This window comes from Musca autumnalis, unplaced genomic scaffold (assembly GCF_047663935.1).
Source record: "Musca autumnalis isolate F117 unplaced genomic scaffold, ASM4766393v1 scaffold_3, whole genome shotgun sequence".
Taxonomy (NCBI): domain Eukaryota; kingdom Metazoa; phylum Arthropoda; class Insecta; order Diptera; family Muscidae; genus Musca; species Musca autumnalis.
This window is the reverse complement of record NW_027411866.1, coordinates 150648737-150667899: the sequence shown is the minus strand read 5'-3', so window position 1 is coordinate 150667899 and position 19163 is coordinate 150648737. Positions and strand designations below refer to the sequence as shown.

General features: G+C 33.7%; 1 protein-coding gene across 4 annotated transcripts in view; it reads right to left on the bottom strand.

Annotated features, from left to right (window-relative positions):
- The window catches only part of Rab3-GEF (Rab3 GDP-GTP exchange factor), a 271271-nt gene that overhangs the window by 115119 nt on the left and 136989 nt on the right, over window positions 1-19163 (bottom strand). For 3 of the 4 annotated variants that reach the window (XM_073974856.1, XM_073974857.1, XM_073974858.1), the window contains exon 1: window positions 939-1182. In XM_073974856.1, the coding sequence (XP_073830957.1) occupies window positions 939-1061 (123 nt within the window). In that variant the 5' untranslated portion in view covers window positions 1062-1182. Of the gene's footprint in view, window positions 1-938; window positions 1292-19163 lie in introns of those variants that run through there. The other variant, XM_073974859.1, reaches the window with a different exon arrangement.

The window sequence follows — 19163 nt, the reverse complement described above, 5'->3', positions numbered from 1 at the left end:
ATCTGCTATACAACGACATCAATATAGTTAAACGTATCGAGATGCAGCGTTGGCTAGGCCATATAATAAGAATGAGCGATAATGAACCCGCTAAAATGGCGTATAAATTCGAGCCACATGGCGGTGCACGCAGAATTGGCAGGCCAAAGAATAGATGGCGCAAACAAGTGGATGAAGAGATGACAAGGCGCGGTGTTTCAAAAAGCGAAGCACGAAACAGAGAGAATTGGAGATCTTTTCTTAGTTCGGTCTATGGAAGAAATGTTCTGTAATGGGCCAGCTAAGTAAGTAAGTATAGGTGTATTCTCGTATGCCAATCCCTTCGTTTTTGATTGCGAAAATACTCCTACTACATATCTAACAAATTCCGGACATTATATGAGTCTAACGTTTATGATTAAACTTTTATCGCTTATTTAAATTTTTCATCAAAATTGAAAATTACAAAACAGTCGATTTTTTTGAATAGCTTGGCTTTCAGGCCAATTTCGTGGGTCAAATGAAGCTTTATAAATTAAAATTAGGTCCAGTTCCGAGATTGACTATGTCGGTCCATTTCTTCAGGTACCTCCTCTTAACAATTTAAACACTTTTGTTCTTAACCCTAAGCGATCGATCCGCACCCTTGTCTCATCGACTTTAAGGGAATTTTTTTATTGTTAAACATTTTTCCTAAAGGCTAGGAAATATTTAAGTAAGTTGGCATCCTTTGCTCTTTTATGTAACAAAAAGGGGAACGTTGTTTTTATTTTTTCTTGCTGGTCCCCGTGCTATCCTCACGAGTTTCAATAGAAAATTTATTCTAAAAGTAATTAAGTACTGCAAGCAGCAGTACACCTTAACATTTCACTTGATGTGCGGCTGTACTGAGAGGGATTTCTCACAACTGTTTGTGTGTGTGTGTGCGGTTTCATTGTCCGTGTCGATTGTTTACTTACTTGCACCGGAGGTGTTTTGTTGCCCGGCAGTCCTTTGTGTATGGGCGGTGTAGTACGGGCTCCCACAATAGCCAGGTAGTCCACCAAACGTGGACACAGTGAAAGTTTTTGCTGTTCGGCCATAATTGCTTTTGTTTTATAACACAACTCTGCAGCAGTAACAACAACCACAACAGCAAATGATGTTGCTCTGCTTCCGGCTCCTGGACCTGCTCCTACGCCTTCGCCTTGTTTTCTGTGTGTTTGTGTGAAGTTGAAAAACTTTTTCTGCCTTGTCTGCCTGTTTGTGTGTTATTGAGGTAAGGACGTTTACACAAGTTTTCAATTCAGTTCATTGTGTTGAAGTTAAGCATCTGTAATGAGAAAAGAGAGGGGTGTTGGAAATATAAGTACAATGTATAAAGTTAACTTCAAATATTGTTGTTGTTGCTGTTATTGGATATTTACACAAGACTGCGTTAAAATGAAATCCAATGGAATGTAATTGTTAAACGATAACATATTATTAAGCTAAGGGATAATATCGAACAACGGACGTTTCTTTAATGTACAAGAAAGTCCATATTGAATGAAGAATTTCTTAAGAAAGAAGAAAGGGAAACATTACATTCTTCTTTGCTGCTCCACAGGAGGACTTGTGTTTATTTGGCTTAGGTTTCCAAAGCTAAGGACATGAAATATTCTGTGTACGACTCCTCTCCTTGGGGTATTAATTAAATGATTATTATTCACTTAAAACTAAAAACACATATTGTGTTTTATTCACAAAGGCCCTTGTGCGTATAAGGAAGGGAAGAGAAAAGAAGAATGAGAGGTGGACCATATAATCTGCAGAGTTGTAATTCCATACCATTGAGATTACATTTTTATTCACATTTCAATTAAGCAAAAATACATTTGTTTTCATTTGAAGAAGGAGCACATATTTCATTTTCAATCTTGAGAATTCTCAGTATTCCTGTTTCACGAATGTAAACTATATTCTTTCACAATTACAAAGAATATTTTGTATCATTTAATTACTCCGTTAAGATTAATGTTGATAAGCGATTGAAGGAAAGATTTCCATTTCTGAGGAAAAAGTATCGTAGTTGCGGATTTAAGCTATAAGCAGTAATGAGATAATTGTAAATTATTTGCTATTCTATTAGAAGAAAAAAATACTATCTACAGATTTTGTAGGAAATGTTTATTATTACGAAAAAGGAAAGTAAGTAACCTTGGTACTTTAGTGCGTATGATTGCTATCATAATCTTTCTGGTTAATAGCAATCATACGTACTAGTATTCCAATGCACAGTGACCAAATTTCTGAAAAACCTGGCCAGAAAAATTGTATCAATTTATACTAATGGCCTGTTTCTCTAAAAGGAATCGAATTCAAATTCGTTCGAACTACTACCAAACATCTATTTTTTGAGAAATATTTTTGTTTTCATTCATACAATCATTTTCTAGAACAACAGGAGTTGGGTAGTAAAACGAACGAATTTGTATTCGAATTGTCTTAGTGAAACAGACCATAAATAGTGTCAAATAAAAATAGTGTCGAATAAGGTAAAATATATTTTGATACATTTATTTGTAGGCTAATTTTCGTCACTCATTCCAACTTTAATTAAAATCCGTTATATATAGCGTGTTTGGTGCATCAACTACATGAAATCGGATGAATATATATATGGGTGCTATATCCAAATCTCAACCGATTTTAATATAATTTGCAAACTTTATTTCTGGGCCCAATTCCGTCACACATTCCAAATTTATTTCTAGACCAAATTCCTTCACACTTCCAAAATTTGGAGACATTATCTGTTACCATTCTATAGATATTTGCATAAAAAATCTAAATTTTTTGGAGGTACCTCTGATTCTGATGCTATATCTCCGGATCAACGCGTAGTTTCAGAAATTTTTATAGCCTATATTACTTTCAGGTCATGTAGTGATATACTCTGAAATTTTTAGGGAGATCGGTTTAGCGTTTTTTTAGTCCATAAACTTCAAACAAACGTACAAATATTTGTTTACTTTATATATGTATATAGATAGGATCCCACTGCGTGCAACTATGAAAAAATATATACTTTCCTTTTTTAGTAAGTGGATATAAAAGCAGGTCAAAGTGACCCTATTTTGATTTCTTTTAATGTTTGAGTTGTTTATGTAAAAATGACTTTGATTTGTAATTGTAATGAAAAGTATATGGAACGAATTTAAAATTTTCAGTGTCGTCAATGAAGTACGCGTTTTTTAGTAATTTTTGTCTAAATTTGTTGATTTTTTTAAGGTCAATTTTCACAATAAATGATGAAAATAGTTCTGAGTGAAATGGAGTTGGGCTGTGATATAATAAATGATAAGGTACATTTAATAAAAAGTTTTTTTTGCCAATTTCGAATTTTCGTTTTTATACCCTCAGTCTTTAGACTAGAAAGGGTATATGGCAAATAACAAAATTCCTTTGCAATTCCATTTGAAAAAAATTAAAAAATTTTTTCGCGAGTACATCTACCATTTTTGGTATAGAGTTAAAGGAAAAAAATCTGGTTTCAAATCTGCTCGCGTTCACGAAATTGGCCGATGCGCGCAAAAGTTATAGCGGTTTTTATCCTCTTATAAAGAAAAAATATTTTAAAATTTCTTATTTTTTGTATTGAGAAAATGTAAGCATATATCAGTAACAGCATTTGATATCCATCCGTAGATGCACCAAAATTTCCAAAATGTGTTTTTATTTTCGCGGAAAATCAAAAATATTAAAAAAAATCTGGCAATAAATTCAAATTATACTAACTCAGAGTCCATATAAACCTCTAAAAACTAAATTAAAAATACGTACAGAAACTAGACAACGCGTAAAAAAATGTGAAACCAAAATTATAAACATTGGCTTTATAAATTGCATATTATAACAACAACAAAAGAGAAACAACTCATTGTTGGAAAATATTGTTACAAATATGTATATTTTTTGGTTTGTTTCGAAAAATTAGAAAAAAATATTTGAGACTTATTCAACTATTTCGCTAAAATCTAATACATAAATTAAAGTATTCTGCTAAAAATTTATCAAAATATATGGTTTACCATCGTGAAAGCTTAACTGCTTACTGTGATAACTTATAAGGATAGGAAATTAAGAGTAATATTGAAATTACTATCATTTAAAAGATATGAAAATTAAAAAGCCTGTAATTCGCGAATTAGTTAAAGTCGGTTGATGCGCATCCGATTTTGGATAAAGCGAATCAATCTCTTTCAATATTTATGCATATTTCGATGTTTCACTCAGCGGCCATTGTGTGCCGCCAGTTGCATCACGCACTGCAAAAAACCTTAATGTTGGTAAAAGTCGCGAAATGTGCATACGATTTTGATGCGCATCCGGTTTCATCAGCGCCCATTAAAAATACGACAATATACACCTATTTCAAATAGATTCTTCAAAAAACGCGGATGTGCCTCCACATTCAATTTTTGGCGAAATACCCATATTACTCGCGTATCTCTGTTTTTTATGACACGTGTTTTCGCAAATATTATAATCGCGAGTAAAGGATTCCATTTATGTAAAAAATTTTAAAGAAAATCGCGGTTTAATACGCGGATTTGTCAATGTATATTTTTGCTGATTTTCCGATTTTCAAGGTATCTATATCCGCGGTTATAGTAGATGAATTCGATCGCGGAAGGCTTCATTAGAACCGTCGCGTAAAAATACTAAATTCACGCGGGTTTCAAAGGAAATTGAATGACAGTTGTAAATTTTACACGCAAAAAATATGTTTTGTAAGAAAATTCACGCATGAAATTTTGGCCTTTCGACTCCAATTACTAGGATGCTGTAAGGAGCACACTCATGAGATATGCACCAAACGAGGTAAAATCACGAGTTCTATAATCATGTTATGAGTTTGGAATATTATATTCTTGCGCGTCCGGATTATTAAAAAAATTCAAAAAACCCCGAAATTCCGGCTTCAAAATGTCAGCATCAATTTTAGGTGGATGCAGTGGATATATCGAAAAATCATACACAGCTATCTTATTGCCCATGGAGTTTTCTGTGATTCATTTTTTTGGGAATAGGTCTATAAAATGTAAGGTTAAGCCAGAAATCGCATGGGAACATAAAAAAACTTGTTGGCTTCAACCCATTTTTACCCATTTTTCTACATTGATGCCAACACAGCTTCCACGAAAATTAATTTTAATGGTCGACATTATGGGATCCCTCCTAAAACACTTCATTTTAAAGAACTGTAGTCGTACTTTATAGAATATGTTAACAGTTCGCGAATTCTGAAAGGGTGAAACTCGGATTCATCGATTGCAAAACATTTTTGTTATTTACCATATACACTTTGATACGCCCAAAATGTGTGTCCCACACAAAATTCGGATAAAGTGAAGTTTAAGAAATCCTCTCACATCGCACAGTGGCCAATTTCCCAAAAAACCTGGGCAAAAATCGAAAAAACCATTGCATCAATTTACCCTAAATAGTGTCAAATATTGTTTACAGGAGTCCACTGCGTGTAGTTGTGCAAAAATATATACGTTTATTGTTTAGTAAGTGGGTATAAAAGGGGGCCAAAGTGACCCCATTTAGAAAAAAAAAATTTTCTCAATATTTAAGTTGTTTATTAAAATCTTATAATATCCAAAATAAACAGCGGTTTGTTTTATTTATTTTTTTTTGTAATTGTAATTAAAGGTATGCGAAACGTATTCAAAACGTTCAGTGTCGCGAATGAAGTGCGCGTTGTCAATAATTGATATTTGTACTTGTTCATTTTTTTTAAGATAAATTTTCACAAAAAGCGATGAAAATAGTTATGAGTAAGATCGAGTTGGGCTATGTAACTTATCATTTCATAAAAAGGGAAGAGTTTTTTACAAAATTACATCGAAACATCCTGCCCATATTTGCCCTTCTCGTTTTTATGCCACATTTTGTCTTGCAGGTATATACATGTATCAGTCTGTTCAGGAGTATATGACAAAAGTTCTTGATATTCCTATATAGCATTACTATTAATTATAACACGTATTGCAAAGTATACATTCTAGAAAGTGCAATACCAGAGCATACTATGGTCAGCATTGTTAAATATGTCAATTTTTGAGATATATAAATTAGTTTTGAAAATATTTCTCGAAAGTAACAGATGTGTTTCAAGTATTACTGACTATATACATCTTTTCGTGATTCAAAATGGCAGAAAATAGTATAGAGTGCACTCGTCATGAAGTTTTCAATGCATTGTGTCAGCATTGTGTACTCATCCATGGTTTTCTCATTGTTGAGTGGGCACCACTACCCATCGGTCACCTTTCCGAAGAAGCTCAGGAGTCCAGGAATAAAGATATTAAGAAATATCGAGAAAACTTTTCTCGGAAATCATCTAGAATAAACACAATGACGGATATAATGAACTAGTTACTTGTATCCTCGGATCCTCTGATTTCAAGTCTACGTTCAGACAGTTCAAAAAAAAACAATAATCTATCCTCAGCTGCTATTAAATTACTATCTGCTACCGTCATTGGGAATGCTGAGCTAGTAACCATAAATCCCAATATAGATTCTGAATCATCAGACGAGTGCGAGTCTGACAGCGAATAGTAATAACTTTTTGTGTGTATTTTCAGAAATTATATAATATACATATGTTTATTATTTGGCCGTTTTCATCATATTTATAATTATTATAATAACTTATAATTTTTTAAATGATCAAAAATAATATGGAATAAAATTTGAAACTTCAATATCATACTTGCACGTCTTTTCTTACACAAATTGTAATTCATTGGTGACATATAGTGGAATTTAACGAAGAACAGTATTGTCTTTGACGCCATTATTCCAAAATGATGTTTTGTATCACAATTTTATCTAAATTCACAAGAAGTACGACCTTAACCCTAATTTTTTTCAATTTTGCATATTTCTGGAATTTAGGTAAGATATAGAGTTTTAGTGTATTCCGGGACCTATAGTAAAATTTGATGGCGAACAAATTTGTAGAATATTTTGATCCGATACGAACTCATTTAATAGGAGAAGGGACCAGAAAGACCCCCTCAATGACCGTCTAAGGGTTAAAAAATACGAAAAATGAAATCAGCGACCCGAAAAACATAAGAAACCAAGGTTAGGCTTGAATCCATTCATTTTTAGAGTTTTGGCCAGGTTTTTTGTAAAATTGCCCACTGTGCATCGTTTTGATTCTTCTTTTCAGTAGGTTGTTCTAGCGGCCTCATTTACAACGGTACAATCTTTTTCGGAGTAAGTCAATACTTTCTGATATAATGGCCTGAAAGCTCAAAACCCCTTCCGGCACATACTAAAATGGCTATTGTGCAAGATAACTCAAAAACTTTTTCAAAAATTTCTTCCAAACTTAGTTTAAAGCAATTTAATATTTCGAGTCCTTTATGAAGAAATTTGGTTAACAAAAATGTTTGGTATATGTCAATGATTTGATATAGCCGCACATTACGGTACATACAGATTTTAAAACAAACCAGTGATACAAAATCAATATATAATATATGTACGCATAATTATAGTGTTTGGTTTTGTAGTTTTTTTCTTCAGTGGCTGAGGGTATATCGCCATCAGCATAGCTGACTGATACTTTCTTACTTGTTGATGTAATCTGCAGACTTGTAATTCCATACGATTGAGATTCAATTTTTATTCACAATTCAATTAAGCAAAAATACATTTGTTTTCATTTGAAGAAGAAGCACATATTTCATTTTGAATCTTGAGAATTCTCAGTATTCCTATTTCACGAATGTAAACTATATCCCTGCACAATTACAAAGAATATTTTGTATCCTTTAATTACTCCGTTAAGATTAATGTTGATAAGAAATTGAAGGACAAATTTCCATTTCTGAGGAAAAATCGTAGTTGCGGATTTAAGCTATAAGCAGTAATGAAATAATTGTAAATTATTTGCTATTCTATTAGAAGAAAAACATTTTGTAGGAAATGTTTATTATTACGAAAAGGGAAAGTAAGTAACCTTGGTACTTTGGTGCGTATGATTGCTATCATAATCTTTCTGATTAATAGCAATCATACATACTGGGGTTCCAATGCACCAAATTTCCTAAAAACCTGGCCAAAAATCTAAACAAAATTGTATCAATTTATACTAAATAGTGTCAAATATTGTTTACTAGCTGAACCCGGTGCGCTTCGCTACCCCGAATAAGGTAAAATATATTTTGATACATTAATTTTTCGTCACACATTCCAACTTTCATTAAAATCGAGAATATATAGCGTGTTTGGTGCATCAAATACATGAAATCGGACTAAAATATATATGAGAGTTATATCCAAATCAGAGCCGATTTCAATATAATTTGGCAAATTTATTTCTCGACCAATTTATTTCTTCACACATCCAAAATTTGGAGACATTATCTGTTACCATTCTATAGATATTTGCATAAAAAATCTAAATTTTTTGGAGGTACTTCCGATTCTGATACTATATCTCCGGATCAAGCCAGAATTTCAGAATTTTTTATAGCCTATGTTACTTTCAGGCCATGTAGTGATATACTCTGAAATTTTCAGGAAGATCGGTTCAGCGGTTTTTGAGTCCATAAACTTCAAACAAACAAACATACAAAAAATGTTCTACTTTATATATGTACATTAGGGCTATAACCAAAAAAATACCACCACATAGCCGTGTAGAGCATGGAAAACTATTATGAAACACGGTGTCAATTTTTCTCTATCGCGAAAAAAGTTTCCGCACCAAATGCATTGAAGTTCTGCAATGCATTTTTTAATTTTAGCTGTTATGACAACATATTAGCTTTTAATTAATTTTTTTATTTTTTTGTAATCTAATTTAAAATCATTATCAAAGCGTTCTGGACCAATTTGTTCTCAAATCGCGCCATTTCGGAGCATATTAGGAACTTTTGATACTATTGCAATTTTTGCTTTTTCTTTATAAACTCGTGAATTTTATGTTTATATTTTTGTACCTACCGGACAAAAGAATATGGGGTCATTTGCAACGAAGTCGCGAAAGTTATAGGCTGTTTTTGTTGACTTTGCCTGTGAGAATCGTATATGATTTTTACAAAAATACAACACCAGTACCACGTGGGGAATTTTGTCCTAATAACGAAAACGCGTTTCTACGATCGATTTGGTGAAAAAAGGTTCCGCAGCGACCGTGATTACTAAAACCCTTTTGATATTTTTTCTACTTAAAATTTTAAATTTGCTTTGTTTGAATAAATATTTATAGAAAATAAATACAATTCTCACAGGCAAAATCATTAAAGCGGTCTGTAACTTTCGCGAATTTGTTGAAAATGGCACCATATTCTCTTGTCCGATAGGTACAATAAATATAAACATAAAATTCACGAGTTTATAAAGAAAAACCAAAAATTGCAATAGTGTCAAAAATTCCTAAAATGCTCCGAAATGGCGCGATTTGAGAACAAATTGGTCCAGAACGCTTTGGTAATGATTTTAAATTAGATTACAAAAAAATAAAAAATGTAATTAAAAGCAAATATGTTGTCATAACAGCTAAAATTAAAAAATGCATTACTGAACTTCAATGCATTTGGTGCGGAAACTTTTTTCGCGATAGAGAAAAATTGACGTCGTATTTCATAATAGTTTTCCATGCTCTACACGGCTATGTGGTGGTATTTTTGATATTTGCAAAAAAGTGCAAAAAGTTATATCCCTAATGTACATACGAGTATATAGATAGGATCCCACTGCGTGTAGTTATGAAAAAATTTATACTTTTCGTGTTAAGTAAGTGGATATAAAAGCACGTCAAAGTGACCCTATTTGCATTTTTTTTTTTCAATATTTAAGTTGTTTATACTCTACACCACTATGTGGAAAGGTTTGTTATAAGTTTGTTTTGGGAAAACTTCATGTAACACCGCGAAATATCGGTCCTAGACCCCCAATGTGGTATACCAATCTTCATATCTCGACGAGATAAAGCGATTTTGAGATGTGTGTCCGTCCGTCTGTCCATTATAAATTGTAATTAAACTCCTGGCCGTAATTATGGACCGATCGTCACGAAATTTTGCATGGAGGTCGGGTTCAGACCAGAATATACACCTATTGTTATTGCTCTGTAGGTCGCAATAATAGTCCGATCGCCTCGAAATTTTAACTAAGGTAAGAGTATATAACAAAGAAGAAGCTTGCAATATGAGATAGTGATCAGATAATATTTAAATTTTAACAACTAAGAAAGTATCAGTCAGCTGAGCCGACAGAGATATACCCTCAACCACGTACCCGAAGAAAAAAAGTTAACACAATCGGGTATGTTCTGACACACACTTCACCTCTCACTTCACGCTTCAAGCATTTTGTTCACCCCATTTACGCTTATTTTGCGAGTATTTTATGGATGGACTAGGGTGTACTATTCTTTTTAAATACCCTAATGAATTTTAGTCCCAACAAATTCGCAAAAGATAGGAGTAAACGGGGTGAACAAAATGCTTGAGGCGTGAAGTGAGAGGTGAAGTGTGTCTCAGAATATACCCGAATACTTCTGTAGGTTTTTTAGCTGTTGGGAAAATTTTCCAGGATGGAAAGGGCCGCAAAAAACTACATGTTGCAACAAAATTCAGAATGATCCAAGACGAGTCCTTAAAATGAATTTTTTCCAAACTTTGGGTAGGGTGTACCTTTAGGAGTGATGTAGTACATATTCGGACCTAATACAAATGTGTAGGAACTTATACGATTTACAAAGTTTGAGCTAAATCGACTTCTCTCTTAAAGGGTTACACGGTGCTCTTGAAACAAATTTAAATGGAAGGTGCTTACACCTGGGAAGTTTTAGCGGATTCTGAAACTACAATGTCCATAGATGAGAAAAATCAAAAAACAAAAAAAATCGCCGGAGCGCTTTTTAAATAAATCGCGGTTCAAGTTGACATTTTTAGGGGTTGTTTAGGTTTTTGCGATTTTGCTTGGAAACCGCAAGTCCCATCAAAATGGGAATAAAGAAGATGTTGTAGCTATCAAAATTCTCTACAAGATTGACCTTAATGATATTTTCGTAGGCTTTACAACTTTTGTGATATAGAAGTTGAAAATGGGACAATTTAAATTCAATTCAATTCTGTATCGTCTCCTTATAAAACAATGTCATGACTGTAATTTCCCAACTTAAACTTATAAATCTAAAAAAATGGTACAACCTAGGAAAAATTACATAAGCCAGTCTTGTAGAGAATTTTCACAGCTATAAGATTTTCCCAGGTGCCATGCCGATAAGACTTGCCGTATTCAATCAAAATCGCGAAACACTAACAAAAAAACCTAAAAATGTAAACTGAGCTTCTTTATCTCAAAAATGGTACAGCCTGAGAACAAATCATAAACGTCAATCCTGTAGAGAATTTTCACAGCTACAACATTTTCTTTAGCTCCATTTCGATTGGACTTGTGGTTTCCAAGCAAAATCGTGAAAACCTAAAAAAAACCTAAAAATGTGAATTTTTACCGCGATTTATTTAAAAATCCCTACAGCGATTTTTTCTTGTTTTTGGATTTTTCTCATCTATAAACATTGCTGTTTCAGAATTGACAAAAACTTCCCCTGTGTAAGCGGTTTTCATTAAAAGTTGGTTAAGACGCACCCTTCATGACATTGTTTTATAAGGGGGCGATACAGTCAGTGCATTGTCCCAATTTGAACTTCAATATCTCAAAAATGGTAAAACCTACGAAAATACCGTAAAAGTCAATCTTGTAGAGAATTTCCATAGCTACAACATTTTTTTCAGTCTCATTTTCATTGGACCTGTGGTTTCTAAGCAAAATAGTAAAAACTTAAACAACCCCTAAAAATGTGAACTTGAATCGCGATTTATTTAAAAAGCGCTCCGGCGATTTTTTTTGTTTTTTGATTTTTCTCATCTATGGACATTGTAGTTTCAGAATCCGCTAAAACTTCCCAGGTGTAAGCACCTTCCATTTAAATTTGTTTCAAGAGCACCGTGGTTATTTTACACATTAGCCAGTTTAGGTGGTGCTGGTAGGATTTTCTGGATCTTTTTGGGTCATTATCTCAGGAAGTATGGACTTGCCCACGAAAAAAAATTACAACGTCGTAACAGGGGCCGCAAGTGCAACCTGCTGCATCACAAATTAATAAGATCAGAGAGGAGTTGTTAAACTATACTTTTTCCAAATTTTGTGTGGGAGGTACCCAAATGAGTGGACCGATATAGTCCATATTAGAACCCGATATATGCCTGAATGTAATATTACAAATAGCAAAGTTTGACTCAATTCGGTTACTCCATCCTAAAGATAACATGCCCACAATTTTGGCGAACAATTTTGAACCTTTGTGGGGGAGGTACCGGAAGGAGTGGACCGATATGGTCTATCTTCGAACTTAAACTAAGTTTGGACAAAATATTGAAAGACCCAAAATTTGAACCAAATATGTTGATCCGTTCGAGAGTTATCGTGCGCTCCAACTACTACACATGGTATTATATGGGTTGTTTGCAGTTTTCGTGCTGATTTCTGAGGAAGTATGGACTTGCTCCTGAAAAAAATTATATCGTCGTAATGGGGGTAGTGAATACAAGTGCCTGCAACAAAAATCAAAGCGATTCGAGAGCAGGCCTTAAACTGCACTTAAGCAAAATTTTGCGTGGGAGGTACCCGAAAGAGTGGACCAATAGGGTCCATATTGGAACCTCATCTATGTCCGCAGAGTTATCGTGCGTACAATTTTTCCGAACATTTTTCAACTTTTGTGGGGGAGGTACCTGAAGGCGTGGACCGATATGGCCCATCTTCGAACTTAAATCAAATCTGGACAAAATATTTCGATACCCAAAATTTGAACCGAATCGATTGATTCGTTCGAGAGTTATCGTGCGCACCAGCCAGCCAGACAGGCAGAAAGAGAGACGGACATAGCTAGATCGACTCAAAATTGTCTGAAACGGATATCGTAGAAACATACTTGGGGTCTAAAAGCTTTATTTCGATGAGGCACATTTTTAGTCGTATCAAAGTCTATATGGTGAATTTCAAATTGCCTTTTCAATATCATCGACAAAAAAAATTATTTTTTTTTTTTTGCGAGCACATCTGCGATTTTTTGGACTTAGGTTAAGAAAAAAATTTTGGTTTCAAATATGTTCACGTTCACAAAATTGGATGCTGCACCCAAAAGTTATAGGAGGTTTTATTTCCCTATAAAAAAAAAATATTTAAAAATTCCCTTTGGGTTTTAATAAGAAAATATATGTATAAATCGTTTACAGAATGTTATATCTATCCGCTGATGTTAAAATATTTCTAAATTTGTTTTTATTTTCGCGGAAAATCAACAAATAATGAAAAAAATCTTAGAGTAAATTTAATTTATTCTAACTCAGAGTTCATATAAATCTCAAAAAAATAAATTTAAAATTTCTGCAGCATCTAGACAACGCATAGAAATATGTGAGACCAAAATTATAAAGATTGGGTTCATAAGATGCATATTACAGCAACAACAAAAGACAAAAACTTATTGTGGAAATTTTATTTCAAAAATATATTTTTTGGTTTAATACGAAAAATTGAAGAAACATTTTTAGGAGTTATTCTACTATTTCGCTAATTTTCAAAAAAGCCTTAAGTATTTTGCTAAAACTTCTTCGAGGAAAATAGTTTGTCATCGTGAAAGTATATTTGCTTAGAACGATAAGCAATAGAGTTAAGAAGTACAGAGTAATATTGAAATCACAATCAAAGAAAAAACACAAAAGTTAAAAAGCGTGTAATTCGCGAATCCGTTTAAATCAGTTGAGGTGCATGTGCTTTTCGGATACAAGGAGTAAATGTCTATCAATATGCATCGATTTTCCCATGTTTCATTCAGCGGCCAAAGTGTGCCATCAGTTGCATCTTACTATTCAAAAAACATTAAAGTGGGCAAAAATTGCGCGATGTGCATATGATTATAAGGTGCATCCGATTTCAATGGCCGCCTATTAAAAATACGTCAATATAAATGATTTTAGACAGATTCGTCAAGAACTGCGGATGTGCCACCACATCCTATTTTGGGATAAATAGGGATATTACTCTCTAATCTTTGTAATTTGTGACACCTCTTTTTGGCAAATATTATAATCGCGTATAAAGGATTACATTTATGTAAAAATAATCAAAGAAAATCGCGGTTCAATTCGCGGAATTGTCAAAATATATTTTTGCAGAATTTCCTACTTTCAAGGTATCTATATCCGGCGTTTTAGTGGATGGATTCGAACGCGAAAGGTCTTATTAGATCCGGCACGAAAAAAACTAAAATCACGCGGGGTTCAGGGGTACCTGTATGACAGTTGTAAATTTTAAAGCCAAAAAATAGGTTTTATCAGAAAAATTACCCACCAAATTTTGGCCTTTGGACTCCTATTACTAGGAAGCTGTACGGAGCACACTCATGAGATGTACATCGAACGACGTAGAATCGCGAGTTCTACAATCCTGTAACTAGTTTGCAAATATTATCCAGTTGCACCATCTAATTATAAGAAAAATTCGAAAAACACTGAAATCAAAACTTCAAAATGTGAGCATCAATTTTAGTGGAATGTAGTGTATATATCGAAAAGTCATGCACTAGAACCATGTTTCCGAAGGGGTATTCTTTAGTTCTTTCTTTGAGCACAGGTTTGAATTTTGCGTGGCTTGGCCAGAAATCAAGAAAGAACACAAAAAAACCTGTTTACTTCAACACATTTTTCCCATTTTTTATACCCTCCACCATAGTATGGAGGGTATATTAAGTTTGTTTTTCCGTTTGTAACGCATTGAAATACTCATTTGCGACCCTACAAAGTATATATATTCTTGATCAGGGTAAAATTCTGAGTCGATCTGAGCACGTCCGTCCGTCCGTCCGTCCGTCTGTGGTAATCACTCTAGCATCCACAAGAGTGGAGATAGAACGCTGAAATTTTGGGAAAATGCGTCTTTTGTTTGCAGGCAGGTCAAGTTCGATGATGGGCTATATCGGTCCACATTTTGGTATAGCCCCCATATAACGGTACCCCCCGATTTACGGTATTTTGACGTTTTTAGCTACATTTTCAGACCGATTTAGCTATAATTTGACATTTAAGGTTCTTAAGTGTCAATAAACTTATATAACAAAAGTTGTGGACATAGGTTCACGTTTTGGTATAGCCCCCATATAACGGTACCCCCGATTTACGGTATTTTGACGTTTTTAGATACATTTTCAGACCGATGTAACTATAATTTGACATTTAGGGTTCTTAAGTGTCAATAAACTTACAAAAAATAACAAAACTAGTGGACGTAGATCAATGTTTTGGAATAGCCCCCATATAACATTACCGCCCGATTTCAGGTATTTTGACGATTTAAGTCGCATTTCTAGACCGATATAGCTATAATTTGATATTTAGGGTTCTTAGTGACCAGAAAACTTATATTCGAACAAATTATGAACATAGGTACATGTTTTGGTATAGCCCCATATAACGGTACCTCCTGATTTTCGGTATTTTGAGATTTTTACCTACAAGTTTTAAAAGAATTAGCTGTAATTTGAACATTTGACATTTGAAGTTCTTAGAGGTCACCACACCTCTCCACCAAAATTGTCTGAAATTTTGGGAAAATGCGTCTTTTGTTTGCAGGCAGGTCAAGTTCGGTGATGGGCTATATCGGTCCACGTTTTGGTATAGCCCCATATAACGGTACCTCGGTATAACGGATTTCGGAATTTTACCTACAAGATATAACCGAATTATCTGTAATTGGAACATTTGACATTGTAATTTGAACATTTGAACAAAATTGTCATGAAAGTACCTCCCGATTTTCAGTAATTTGATGATTTTAGCTACAATATTAAACCGAACAAGCAGTCATTTGACATTTGAAGTTCTTAGTGGTCACAACACCTCTCCATAAAAAATTGTCAACATAGGTCCATGTTCGGATATAGCTCCCATATAACGGTACCTCCCAATTTTCAGTAATTGGCAATTTTAGCAAAAATTTTTAACCGAACAACTGTAATTTGACATTTGAAGGTTGTAGTGGTCACTACACATCTGCATCAACAATTTTCAACATAGCCCCAATATAACGATACTTCCCGATTTTCGGTACTTTGAGGGTTTTACTTAAAATGTTTAACCACGTAGGTCCATGTTTTGGTATAGCCCCAAAACAAACCTCCCTTGGACGAAGTTTCTGTAATTTGAAATTTAAAAGCCAACAAAAATTCTGCAACAAAAATTCTTCATATAAGTTCATATTTTCGTATAGCCCACATACCTCCGAACTAGCTGTTAATGACATTTGAAGTTCCCACGTTATGTACCGATTTTCGGTATTTTGAGGATTCTAGCTACAATTTTTAACCGAATTAGGAGTTATTTGACATTAAAGGCTCCCATCAAAAACTGTCAACATATGTCCATGTTTTATTATAACCCTTATATAACGGTACCTCCCAATTTCTCGCCCACCAAAAATTGTCAACATACATAGTTAGATATAGGCACCATAAAAAAGGCCTCCCGAATGAAGCATTTTATGTACATTATCTGACATTTTAAGGTACCCACTTAAAGTTGGGGACAGGAAAAAAACTAATTATTCCATTTTAGTTAAGAATATTTTATGGTGGAGGGTATGAAAAGTTCGGCCCGGCCGAACTTAACGCTTTTTTACTTGTTTTATATTACCACCAACGCAGCTTCCACGAAAATTATTTGTTATGGTCCATATTATGAGATCTTGGCTAAAACACTTCAATTAATATAAATGTATCCATATTTTATAAAATATATTAACAGTTCGCGACTTATTAAATGGTGAACCTCAACTTCAACGATTGTAAAACTTTTTTGAATATTACCATATACCCTCCTTCGACTAAAGGCTGAGGCTATCAATATAGACCTTCAATAAACTCAGAATATTCCCTTTAAACATTTGCATATAGCATTTGTAGTGTTCAATAAAATTGGAGCAGTGTCCGTCTGTCGAAAATTTCAGGGTCAGATATGGCAAATTGCATGTAATTGGGTATATTTGCAGCAGTTTATATATTTATTATTAAACTTCTCCACATGGTGTTTTAGGACACGCCGTTCGGATTCGGCGATAAACTGTAGGTCCCAAAAAAAAGAATTTTTTCTGTAAAATGATGTGAACGATAACACTCCAAGGAATTAATCGAATTGGTCCAACCTTTTCACATCGTATTATTCCTTCCAGGTATAGACCGGGTTCGAATATGGACTATATCGGTCCACTCCTTTTGGTACCTCCCACACAAAATTCGGATAAAGTGAAGTTTAAGAGCTCCTCTCGCATCGTTTTGAATTTTTTTCAGTAGGTTGTCCTTCCGGCTCCCTTTACGACGCACAATGGTCCCAAATCCAAATGTTCTGGCCAAAACTATTTCAACGTCAATTTTGTATTGAAATTAATTATTATTTGTAATAAATGTGTACAAACAGCAATTCTTACGTTTTATTGACCAAAATGACCAAAAACTGCCAAAATTTGTTGAACAGGGTGGTCCCGTTGTGTGGGGTCTAAACCAAAACATTGACCTATGTTAATAATTTTTGGTACGAAGGATTCATATCTTCCAAGAGGTCAAAATACCAAATTTCAGCCGAATCGGTCATAAAGTGTCGCTAAAATTGTAAATTGTATATTTTACAGCACAAAATCGCAAATCCGCAAGATAATTCTTACAGGGAGTTTCTTATTGGTGCCGTCTTTGCACATCGTATTATTTCATCCAGCAATGTATCAGGTTGGAATATGGACTATATCGGTCCACTCCTTCGGGTACCTCCCACACAAAATTCGGATAAAGTGAAGTTTAAGAGCTCCTCTTGCATCGTTTTGATTATTTTTTCAGTAGGTTGTTCTAGCGGCCTCATTTACAACGGTACAATTTTTTCCGGAGTAGGTCAATACTTTCTGATATAATGGCCTGAAAGCTCAAAAACCCTTCCGGCGCATACTAAAATGGCTATTGTGCAAGATAACTCTAAAACTTTTTCAAAAATTTCTTCCAAACTTAGTTTAAAGTAATTTAATATTTCGAGTCCTTTATGAAGAAATTTGGTTTATAAAAATGTTTGGTATATGTCAATGATTTGATATAGCCCCACATTACGGTACATACAGATTTTAAAACAAACTAGTGATACAAAATCAATATATATTATATGTACACATATTTATAGTGTTTGGTTTGGTTTGATGTTTTTTTTTTTCTTCAGTGGCTGAGGGTATATCGCCGCCAGCACAGATAACTGATACTTTCTTACTTGTTGATGTAATCTGCAGAGTTTTAATTCCATACCATTGAGATTCAATTTTTATTCACATTTCAATTAAGCAAAAATACATTTGTTTTCATTTGAAGAAAGAGCACACATTTCATTTTGAATCTTGAGAATTCTCAGTATTCCTGTTTCACGAATGTAAACTATATCCTTGCACAATTACAAAGAATATTTTGTATCAGTTAATTACTCCGTTAAGATTAATGTTGACAAGAAATTGAAGGAAAAATTTCCATTTCTGAGGAAAAAATATCGTATTTGCTATTGTGCAAATGAAAATGCCAAACTCTGGATTTTCTTAGAAATGCTGGAATGGTTAGATGTTGCGGTGAAATGGAAATAACTTTCATCGAATTAGAAAGAATTTCCCCTCAGGATGGTATGAAAAGAAAAGAGTGAAATAAAACCACGATTTTTAGGCGAAGTAATTTAACAATAGTGGCAGTTTATTGAAAGAAATTTGGTGGCTTTAGAAACTAATTTTACCAGGAACAACGATTATGATTGCAGGTGAAAAGACAAGCTACAAACAGTAATGAAATAATTGTAAATTATTTGTTATGCTATTAGAAGAAAAAATTACTATCTACAGATTTTGTAGGAAATGTTTATTATTACGAAAAAGGAAAGTACATAAGTAACCTTGGTACTTTAGTGCGTAAGTTAAGTAATTGTAAAATCAAAGTCTTTTTATTTCAATTTTAATATTTTTATTTATGACAAAATTCAATATTATCATTTGAGAGTTACAATTAGACTGACTTAAATCTAAGAATACACAAATTTATAACTGATGTTTAGTAC